We start from the raw sequence: 12,155 nt of genomic DNA on the forward strand, positions 1-12,155 counted from the left end.
TTGTCAACACGACAGCATGGTGCACTGTTCGGGAAGATACGTATATTTTCCATAAAATATATGTTAGAATTTTCAAACTAGTTTCACTGAGATGGCAGTCAAATAGTTTTTTTTATCATAAGCAATACATTTTGCACCAGAAAACACATAATCCTACTCATTACTCCACGTGATTAATTACGTACATTTTGTTATGGGTTTATTTCCCCTTCACTTTGAACGGGGCACCTGGCTCACGCCCGGGAGGCAGCTCAGCTCCAAAACGAATACAATCATCTTTCACCCGGTGCCAGACACGCCTACCCGGGCACCCGCGAAACACTAATCGAATCCCCTCATTGCAACAACGTTAAACTGCTCATGTCATCATCCAATCAGTGAAGACTTACCCCGGAAGGAAGCAACACCCCACCCACCGTGTGTTGTTGCTGTAAAATGAAATGAATTGAAACTTCTCTAAAAATTGTAAATGTAAATTTCACTATCATCAATCCGATTTGTTACATTGTTTCCCGTGCGTATCATTTTCGGGAATTTCGTTGAAGAGTGTAAGGTAAGACAACAATTAATAGGTATGGATACACATTATTTAATTCAAAGTATCATATAGGCGAGATTATGAGTGATCGTAAATAGTCTACCATACGGTTCTTTGATGCTCTGGGGTAGGATTGTCTTTTAGGGGCTTTGGCACAACAACAACAAAAAAACACACCCGCTGGAGATGTAGGTTTAATATTAATAATAAGGTATGGTTACGGATGAATGCAATGCCGGATGTTTGAACCGGGAAATAGTTAGAGATGAGGGAATGTGGAAGCAGATCTGAAGTACAAAAAGCCCTGCTCCTGACAGACATCCTCCCTTCTCCCTGTTTCCTTGAAGTAACCACTGACCTATCATAGATATTCAAGTGTAAGCAACGGTTCTTCTATATTACATAGCTTTTGCCTATCCTTCTTGTATACAACTGTAATGTCTGTCTGGCAGATGGGGTATATGCAGGTAGAGGAGCACAATTCCAACATGTTACATCTGAAAAGGTCACCTGGCATCCGCTCCTGGTCACTGCTTGTAGGTAGGTAGATAGTGTGTGTGTGTGTGTGTGTGTGTGTGTGTGTGTGTGTGTGTGTGTGTGTGTGTGTGTGTGTGTGTGTGTACATTCTGTGTAAATATTTATTTATTTATTTGTTTGAATGCAATGTATTGAAATAAAGTGACCCAGCATTTGGTCATTTTTCTGATACCAGGTATTGCGTCCATTGGCCTGGCTGCTGCGTACTACACTTCAGGTACAACCCAATTTACAGGCATCACCATACTACAGCTCAGGTATAACCCAATTTACAGGCATCACCATACTACAGCTCAGGTATAACCCAATTTACAGGCATCACCATACTACAGCTCAGGTATAACCCAATTTACAGGCATCACCATACTACAGCTCAGATATAACCCAATTTACAGGCATCACCATACTCCAGCTCAGATATAACCCAATTTACAGGCATCACCATACTACAGCTCAGATATAACCCAATTTACAGGCATCACCATACTACAGCTCAGGTATAACCCAATTTACAGGCATCACCATACTACAGCTCAGATATAACCCAATTTACAGGCATCACCATACTACAGCTCAGATATAACCCAATTTACAGGCATCACCATACTACAGATCAGATATAACCCAATTTACAGGCATCACCATACTACAGCTCAGATATAACCCAATTTACAGGCATCACCATACTACAGCTCAGATATAACCCAATTTACAGGCATCACAATACTACAGCTCAGATATAACCCAATTTACAGGCATCACCATACTACAGCTCAGATATAACCCAATTTACAGGCATCACCATACTACAGATCAGATATAACCCAATTTACAGGCATCACCATACTACAGCTCAGATATAACCCAATTTACAGGCATCACCATACTACAGCTCAGATATAACCCAATTTACAGGCATCACCATACTACAGCTCAGATATAACCCAATTTACAGGCATCACCATACTACAGCTCAGATATAACCCAATTTACAGGCATCACCATACTACAGCTCAGGTATAACCCAATTTACAGGCATCACCATACTACAGCTCAGATATAACCCAATTTACAGGCATCACCATACTACAGATCAGATATAACCCAATTTACAGGCATCACCATACTACAGCTCAGGTATAACCCAATTTACAGGCATCACCATACTACAGCTCAGGTATAACCCAATTTACATGCATCACCATACTACAGCTCAGGTATAACCCAATTTACAGGCATCACCATACTACAGCTCAGATATAACCCAATTTACAGGCATCACCATACTCCAGCTCAGATATAACCCAATTTACAGGCATCACCATACTACAGCTCAGATATAACCCAATTTACAGGCATCACCATACTACAGCTCAGGTATAACCCAATTTACAGGCATCACCATACTACAGCTCAGATATAACCCAATTTACAGGCATCACCATACTACAGCTCAGATATAACCCAATTTACAGGCATCACCATACTACAGATCAGATATAACCCAATTTACAGGCATCACCATACTACAGCTCAGATATAACCCAATTTACAGGCATCACCATACTACAGCTCAGATATAACCCAATTTACAGGCATCACAATACTACAGCTCAGATATAACCCAATTTACAGGCATCACCATACTACAGCTCAGATATAACCCAATTTACAGGCATCACCATACTACAGATCAGATATAACCCAATTTACAGGCATCACCATACTACAGCTCAGATATAACCCAATTTACAGGCATCACCATACTACAGCTCAGATATAACCCAATTTACAGGCATCACCATACTACAGCTCAGATATAACCCAATTTACAGGCATCACCATACTACAGCTCAGATATAACCCAATTTACAGGCATCACCATACTACAGCTCAGGTATAACCCAATTTACAGGCATCACCATACTACAGCTCAGATATAACCCAATTTACAGGCATCACCATACTACAGATCAGATATAACCCAATTTACAGGCATCACCATACTACAGATAAGATATAACCCAATTTACAGGCATCACCATACTACAGCTCAGGTATAACCCAATTTACAGGCATCACCATACTACAGCTCAGATATAACCCAATTTACAGGCATCACCATACTACAGCTCAGATATAACCCAATTTACAGGCATCACCATACTACAGCTCAGATATAACCCAATTTACAGGCATCACCATACTACAGATCAGATATAACCCAATTTACAGGCATCACCATACTACAGATAAGATATAACCCAATTTACAGGCATCACCATACTACAGCTCAGGTATAACCCAATTTACAGGCATCACCATACTACAGCTCAGATATAACCCAATTTACAGGCATCACCATACTACAGCTCAGATATAACCCAATTTACAGGCATCACCATACTACAGCTCAGATATAACACAATTTACAGTGTCAGCCTGTCACTGCTTTAGTTGAATACAGAAACAGTCTTTTACCTAGGCCAGTCATCATTGACACAATTAAGACAGATTTCCTGCCTGTCTCTCACCCCTCTGTTTTCTTGTCTTTCCAGACAGTGTCCTGTGGAAGCTGTTCTACGTGACGGGCTGTCTGTTCGTGGCCATGCAGAACATGGAGGAGTGGGAGGAGGCAGTGTTTGATAAAACCAAGAATGTGATAGAGCTGAAGACCTTCAGTCTCTACACTCTGATTCTCACCATGTGGAGGAGAGGCCAGGAGAAAGGTGAGGAACATCATCACGTAATGTGTCCTGTACTATCACTCTCCTTTAACAATATGTGTAGGATGATGGGATGAGTTTTCAGATCTGGTAAACCCAGAGGTCTTCAACCCTGGTCTTGGAGAGCAATAGGAATTTTGCTTCACAAACTCGCCCTCTCTCTTCCCGTCTCCCTCCCATCCCCCTTCCACTCTTCCCGTCTCCCTCCCAACCCCTCCTCCCATCTCCATCCCCTCCCCCTACTCCCATTTCTGTCCCATCCCCTCCTCCCATCTCCATCTCTTCCCCCTGCTTCCGCCTCCATCCCATCCCCTCCCCCCCCCTCCCATCTCCATCCCCTCCTCCCGTCCTGTCTCCGTCCCGTCTCTGTTCCATCCACTCCGGTCTCCCTCCCATTCCCTTCTGTCTCTCCCACTTCCTCCCGACTCCCTCCTGTCTACCTCCCATACCCTCCTGTCTCCCTCCTGCTTCTGTCTCTTCCCATCCCCTCCCCCTCCTCCCATCTTCCTCCCGTCTTCCTCCCATCCCCTCCTCCCATCTGTCACATCCCCTCCTCCCGTCTCCGTCCCCTCCTTCCCTCTCCTCCCGTCTCTGTCCCCTCCCCCTCCTCCTGTCTCCATCTCCATCTCTTCCCCCTCCTCCCGCCTCCGCCCCCTCCGCCTCCTCCTGTCTCCATCTCCATCTCTTCCCCCTCCTCCCGTCTCCATCCCCTCCCCCTCCTCCTGTCTCCATCTCTTCCCCCTCCTCCCGTCTCCATCCCCTCCTCCTCCTCCTGTCTCCATCTCCATCTCTTCCCCCTCCTCCCGTCTCCATCCCCTCCCCCTCCTCCCGTCTCTGTCCCCTCCTTCCCTCTCCTCCCGCCTCCGCCTCCTCCTTTCTCCATCTCCATCTCTTCCCCCTCCTCCCGTCTCCATCCCCTCCCCCTCCTCCTGTCTCCATCTCCATCTCTTCCCCCTCCTCCCGTCTCTATCCCCTCCCCCTCCTCCTGTCTCCATCTCTTCCCCCTCCTCCCGTTTCCGTCCCCTCCCCCCCTCCTGTCTCCGTGCCCTCCTCCCTTCTCCATCTCTTACCCCTCCTCCTGTCTCCGTCCCATCCCCTTCCGTCTCTCCCGCTTCCTCCCATCCCCTCCTGTCTCCCTACCGTCTTCCTCCCATTCCCTCTGCCACCTCCGTCCGATCCCCTCCGCCTCCTCCTGCCTCCGTCCCCTCCCCCTCCTTCCATCTCCATCCCATCCCCCTTCCTCCCGTCTTCATCTCTTCCCCTTCATCCCGTCTCCATCCCATCCCCTCCCCCTCTTCCCGTCTCCCTCCCATCCCCTCCTCCCGTTTCCTCCCAACCCCTCCCCCATCTCCTTCCGTCTCTTTCCATCCCCTCCTCCTGTCTCCTTCCATCCCCTCCCCATCCCCTCTGCCGCTGTCCCATCCCCTCCACTTCCTCCCGCCTCTTCCCATTCCCCTCCTCCCATCTCCCTCCTCCCATCTCCCTCCTCCCTTTTCCCTCCCTGCCTCTTCCCATCTCCTCCGCCTCCTCCCGCCACTGTCCCTTCCCCTGCCCTTCTCTCCCTCCCATCCCCTCATCCTGTCTCTATCTTTCAGTGGTGCTGGACATGAGGCACCTGCGTGCCGTGTGTGTTCAGGAGGAGAAGGTGCGCTACCTGGGAAAGGGTTACCTGCTGGTGCTGCGGCTGACAACCGGTTTCTCCTACCCCCTCACACAGAGCGCCACCATGGGGGGACGCAGGTACAACTGGGTTCTGGAGGGGGAAGTGATAGGGTCTTGTAATAGATCTAACATGGAAGATGCTGTGTTAAATGATCAGAACACAGGTTTCCCAGGATAGGAGAATATTGTAGAATATTCCAAGAAGGGTATGGAGCAGAAGTATAATCAGCCGCACTGTCTATTCTTGATCACAACTCGTTGTTTGATTATTTTATTTCTCCCTCTTTGTCAGTGATGTGGAGGCGGTGGCTTCGTTGCTCAAGCGTTTCCTGGGTCTGGAGGAGCTCCAGTGTCGCTGGGAGCAGGAGGAAGAGGAAGATGAGGAAGATGAGGAAGATGACCTGGACCCCAGCACTGACTCAGAAGAAGAGGGGGACTTTGAACCCTCAGTGCAGTAGTGATGAGGAGAGGAAGCCACTGTGGACTTGAAATGCACACAAACATATTTTACAGCATTTCGTAGTATTATCCCTGATACTGTAAATGGCCTGAAATACTCTCTTGAGTGGTCATTTTCCACAGAAGATTTAAACTAAATCATAGTTTGGTGTCTGGCCTGTTCTTAAAAAAAAACAATTATCATTACTGTATAGTATCTGCGTTACACACCTATCCTTATAGTTACAGTGCCTTTTTATTTCAATGTAATCAGTATTTGTGTGGAAAAACTCAAAACTTCCAACATGCCAACAGGATAGGCAACACATTGGTGTGTTTGAGACCACCCAAGAGCATGACTCTGCTCACTACAACCATCCATCTGAATGCATGTGACCGTAAACTATAATCAAGCATGAAGAATTTCCAGGGATCAGTTAAGAATATTTATGAATGTCAATACTTGCATGTTCATGTGTCTGTCAGCATTCATAGGTCTTATTGCTAGGGCCGAACAGAATCCGGGAAGGACGAAACATCTTGAAAACAAAACATCTTAATCTAATCTACCATGGTTTAATATTCATAGAGAACGCTACAGATTGTCTCAGGTAACATTCCTGTCCATAGACTGTAATGTGTTAGTAATAATGTGTATATTTGACAGGAATTCTGTATTACATTGCATATGGACGGTAATAACTACTGTGTCTGTTTATGAGAGGAAGGTGAGTGATGATGCCTTGTGTTGCTTGAAAGAAAGACGATGAATGAGAGATTTGTAAGTTTAAACATTTTTTTGTGTGTCCAGTTCCTGCTGGATGACTGCAGGTACTGATTTACCTTTTTTAAAAAAAAACTTTCATACATTTATTTGTGCATTTTTTTTGTAAAAAAAATCTAATTAAAGGGAATTAAATGAGCTTTTTGATAATCATGAAATAATTTGTGTTCTATAAATGATTCGCTGGTCAACCATGGAAGAAGCCTTTATCCGTTATCAAGTTTGCTACTAACACATTTGAAAGTTGATACTAGGACTAGCTATGAACTCACCACCCCCCCCCCCCCCCCCTTAGACTTAGATAAAGATTTGATCAAATTTGATGACCAATTTCTGCAGAAATCCAGGTAATTCCAAAGGGTTCACATACTTCTTATTGCCACTGTAACTGCTCTGCCATTCCTGTGCATTGGCTTCCCTCTAGTGGTGATTTGAACAAAGATGAACAGGCAGGCGGAAGTTTCTACTGGGATGTTGCAGCTGATGTAAGATACTCTTTTTTTCCACACAGGATGCACTCCTCATACAGACAACTCAGTGACCAGGGAGGAGGCCATGGCCCTCAGTTCAGAATCCCTCACCTCCTACCCCCCACCCCCCCACCCCTCTCTCTCTATCTCTCTGTCACGTATCTATCTACTCTTTTAGGTTGGCAGAGAGGGGGCTGGTTCAGATGGAGGGTGAGTATCTACTTTTAGTAAGAAATATTTGAACTGAAACAGGACCAGGGAAGAGCTAGGATGAAGACTGTTGCTCAGACTCCAGTTGTACCATTCCTCTGTCTCCACTAGAGGTCAGGGTGGTTCAACTATAGTTCTCTGAGCTCAATATCCAAAGTTCAGTTCCGATGGGCTGATGTAGTTACTGTGTAATCCTATCGTTCATGGCTACTTGGTTGACCCCTCTCCGTCCTTTCTCCCCTCCACCCTATGTAGACCTGTTGTTCATGGCCTGTTAAGATACTGTTGTGAGGGGAGTGGAAGCAGCAGGGCACATTTATTATTATTATTATTTTTTTTACTGATTAGTGAGAGAGAGCAGAGTATCCCTGGGTAGCTGACAGAACAACAATAACAAGTAAAGGACAGAGAGGTAGACTGAAATAAGTCCTAATAGTTTGTTTTCTCATTCTCTTTTTGGCCTCGCCAGGCTTCCGTCCTGGACCTGCACTCTGGGGCTCTGTCGATGGGGAAGCAGGTCTCAGGTCTCTACAGGTCTCTCGCTCTCTCCGTCCCCTAACTAACCTAGCTATTAATGATGTCTCTCGCTCTCTCCGTCCCCTAACTAACCTAGCTATTAATGATGTCTCTCGCTCTCTCCGTCCCCTAACTAACCTAGCTATTAATGATGTCTCTCGCTCTCTCCGTCCCCTAACTAACCTAGCTATTAATGATGTCTCTCGCTCTCTCCGTCCCCTAACTAACCTAACTATTAATGATGTCTCTCGATCTCTCCGTCCCCTAACTAACCTAACTATTAATGATGTCTCTCGCTCTCTCCGTCCCCTAACTAACCTAGCTATTAATGATGTCTCTCGCTCTCTCCGTCCCCTAACTAACCTAGCTATTAATGATGTCTCTCGCTCTCTCTGTCCCCTAACTAACCTAGCTATTAATGATGTCACTCGCTCCATCTGGCTTCCACAACATCTACAGGTCTCTCGCTCTCTCCGTACCCTAACTAACCTAGCTATTAATGATGTCTCTCGCTCTCTCCGTCCCCTAACTAACCTAACTATTAATGATGTCTCTCGCTCTCTCCGTCCCCTAACTAACCTAGCTATTAATGATGTCACTCGCTCCATCTGGCTTCCACAACATCTACAGGTCTCTCGCTCTCTCCGTCCCCTAACTAACCTAGCTATTAATGATGTCCCTTGCTCCATCTGGCTTCCACAACATCTACAGGTCTCTCGCTCTCTCCGTCCCCTAACTAACCTAACTATTAATGATGTCTCTCGCTCTCTCCGTCCCCTAACTAACCTAACTATTAATGATGTCACTCGCTCCATCTGGTTTCCACAACAGTGGCATCTCCTGCCTAGCAATCTGCCTGCTTCTTTATCCTGCTCTGTTTGGATAGCTTCTCTGTCATGGCCTCTTGGGTAATTGTGCACTGTGCTGTCTGTGTTACCGGATGGTAATAGATGCTAATATCCCTGTTCTGTTCTCTCTGGCTGGCTGGTGGTTGGTGGCGGCTGGTGACAGGCACTTTAGGGAGCAGATAATGGATGTATTCTCTGAAGAGGACGTCCGACTCAACAGGTTGGTGTGTTTGTATGTGTAGTTAGGTTTCCATTCAATTTGCAACAGATTTTAACGCAAATATTCTAAAATATGCATAAAACACAAAAAGCTCATTTTCCAACCAGATATGTGTTTCCATCAAATTGACTTGTTGCAGGTAAAAGTCTGTGGGTCTTGATGTAGTTCACATAAAATTACTTTTATGGTTAAATTGACAGAATATTACAAATAAAAAACAGTTCAATTGGTTTCCATCGCATTTCAATTGTTTGTGCGTGTCTGTGAATACAATTTACAGGCCCAGGTTACTGTTCAGCACATTTACAAGAAGCCCCTGTATAAATACAATTTACAGGCCCGGGTTACTGTTCAGCACATTTACAAGAAGCCCCTGTATAAATACAATTTACAGGCCCAGGTTACTGTTCAGCACATTTACAAGAAGCCCCTGTATAAATACAATTTACAGGCCCAGGTTACTGTTCAGCACATTTACAAGAAGCCCCTGTATAAATACAATTTACAGGCCCAGGTTACTGTTCAGCACATTTACAAGAAGCCCCTGTATAAATACAATTTACAGGCCCGGGTTACTGTTCAGCACATTTACAAGAAGCCCCTGTATAAATACAATTTACAGGCCCAGGTTACTGTTCAGCACATTTACAAGAAGCCCCTGTATAAATACAATTTACAGGCCCGGGTTACTGTTCAGCACATTTACAAGAAGCCCCTGTATAAATACAATTTACAGGCCCAGGTTACTGTTCAGCACATTTACAAGAAGCCCCTGTATAAATACAATTTACAGGCCCGGGTTACTGTTCAGCACATTTACAAGAAGCCCCTGTATAAATACAATTTACAGGCCCAGATTACTGTTCAGCACATTTACAAGAAGCCCCTGTATAAATACAATTTACAGGCCCAGGTTACTGTTCAGCACATTTACAAGAAGCCCCTGTATAAATGCAATTTTCTTTAATAGATAGACTGACTGTTTCATTGGTTGATTTTGATTTGGGGATTGGTTGACTACTTCCACCCTCCAGGGAGGTGCGTGGTCGTATCCAGGCAGTGGTAGCAACGACCTTTGACCTGGACCCACCTCTTCTGTACCTCACTGAGCCCACCTTCTTCTCACGCGTCAACAGCACTCTGGCCAAGACACAGCAAGACGAGCACTGGCACCTTCACATAGACAAGGTAAGAAAATATTATAGAAGGTAAGGTTTTATACATATTATATATATATATACACACACAGACACTTTTTTCTGCGTTATCCTGTGTCATGAATTACCTTTTAGTTTTGAAGTCAAGACGTATTCAAGCTTCATAGAAATCCCACAATGCAATGAGGGACCCCTTTTTCTATTTCACACAATAGCTGACACACTGGCTGTAGCAAGACTCTTCTAAACCAAAGACAACACTTCCTCCTAGCTGTGTTTAAATATCCCCTTTAATATTCATGAAACAGATTTGATATTCATGTAAATAAGCTGAAACTGTTTTGTACAGTAGTTCAGTATCAATGACTTTGTAAAACGTATGGAAGAAACACTAAAACATATTACATGTGAAGAGTAAAACTTCTCATTCGTTTAGTTTTTTTTGTGATTTTAAATATGGTCTTGACGGTAGGTTCATAGTTCACCTTAATACCTTCAGTATTTTCTGTGAGATGTTCTGTGAATGCGGCTTTGATTGCACCACGTGAATGAATCTCATTACTGTTTAGCCAGCAGGGCAATAGAATGAAGTGATCATTTCATACCAGATTCCTCCCATTCGCTATTCTTGTCTCGACTGTGGACCTCAGCAAAGCAAACTTTGTAATTCATTTGGTTATTCATTGATAGGACTGTTTGCGCTTTTTAACCACGTTGAACACTACAGAAAACGGCTCCCGAAGGAAATGTCTGAATGTTTCTTATCTGTTTGCTAACGTGTGTGTTTTACCATCTTTGAGCGTTGTTCATTTGCTAGTGCTCCATCATCAGTTTGTGTTTCTGGGAATCGTGCATTTGCTAGTGCTCCATCATCAGTTTGTGTTTCTGGGAATCTTTCATTTGCTAGTGCTCCATCATCAGTTTGTGTCTCTGGGAATCGTTCATTTGCTAGTGCTCCATCATCAGTTTGTGTGTGTGTCTCTGGGAATCGTTCATTTGTATTTTTCACCATTGTTTATTTTCTGGTGCCTCAATCATTTCTGGTCATATCCCATAGTCTTTCGCAATATTAATTTATGTCACCTTATCATCTCTCTCTCTCTCTCTCTCTCGGCTCCTCAACAGCTGGAGAAAAACAATGTCATCCTAAACCCCCCAGCACTCTCCCCCATCTGTCCCCTTCCCCCTCCGCCATCCTAGGTGTATTTGGCCCAACCTAATTTAAATGTAAATGGCTTTTGGCGTCTTTTTGGTTCCCTCCCCAATCGATCACACTGCTGAGGTGGATTCATACACCCCTGGCCTCTCTGCTGCAATGTGACTGTTCTCTCTACAGCCCCCAGCACTAATCTAATGTCTGACAGGAAGACGTGGGGAAACCAATGTATAACACTGTGATTCTTATTCAGAACTCTGTCCATGATCATCCAGAAGACACATGATTATTTCCTCAGCAAATCAACAGCAGACAAACCTATAGAATAATAGTTGACCTATTCAATTGGTCAGCTTGTCATCTTGAGGCGCTTTCTAATTGCGAGTGGCACAGGGAGATAAACAGCCATGCCCAGTCAATGCACAACGTCCTTAATGTAGTTGCGGGAAAAAACACACTTTTAAAGGCGGTCCCTGTCTCTCTCCGTCTGTCCCTGTCCCTCTCCCTCTGTCCGGGTCCCTGTCTCCCTCCCTCTGTCCCTGTCTCTCTCCTTCTGTCCCGTGTCTATGTCCCTGTCCCCGTCTCTCTCTCTGTCCCTGTCTCTCTCCCTCTGTCCCGGGTCTATGTCCCTGTCCCTGTCTCGCTCCCTCTGTCCCGGTCCCTGTCCCCATCTCTCTCCCTCTGTCCCAGTCCCCGTCTCTCTCTCTCCCTCTGTCTCTGTCCCTGTCTCTCTCTCTGTCCCAGTCCCCGTCTCTCTCTCTGTCCCAGTCCCCGTCTCTCCCTCTGTCCCGGTCCCTGTCCCCATCTCTCTCCCTCTGTCCCAGTCCCCGTCTCTCTCTCTCCCTCTGTCTCTGTCCCCGTCTCTCTCTCTGTCCCTGTCTCACTCTCCCTTT

At 45.3% G+C, this 12,155-nt stretch overlaps 1 protein-coding gene across 1 annotated transcript; it reads left to right on the forward strand.

Annotated features, from left to right (window-relative positions):
- Positions 1-376: 376 nt before the first annotated feature.
- Positions 377-6,843, forward strand: LOC139367436 (cytochrome b-245 chaperone 1). The gene is made up of 6 exons (XM_071105640.1): positions 377-553; positions 991-1,078; positions 1,251-1,292; positions 3,634-3,804; positions 5,397-5,541; positions 5,756-6,843. Exons 2-6 carry the CDS (start codon positions 991-993, stop codon positions 5,919-5,921), a joined length of 612 nt encoding a protein of 203 aa, XP_070961741.1. The 5' UTR covers positions 377-553; the 3' UTR covers positions 5,922-6,843.
- The last annotated feature ends 5,312 nt before the right edge of the window (positions 6,844-12,155 follow it).

Source organism: Oncorhynchus clarkii, chromosome 16 (genome assembly GCF_045791955.1).
Source record: "Oncorhynchus clarkii lewisi isolate Uvic-CL-2024 chromosome 16, UVic_Ocla_1.0, whole genome shotgun sequence".
In the NCBI taxonomy this organism is placed as follows: Eukaryota; Metazoa; Chordata; class Actinopteri; order Salmoniformes; family Salmonidae; genus Oncorhynchus; species Oncorhynchus clarkii.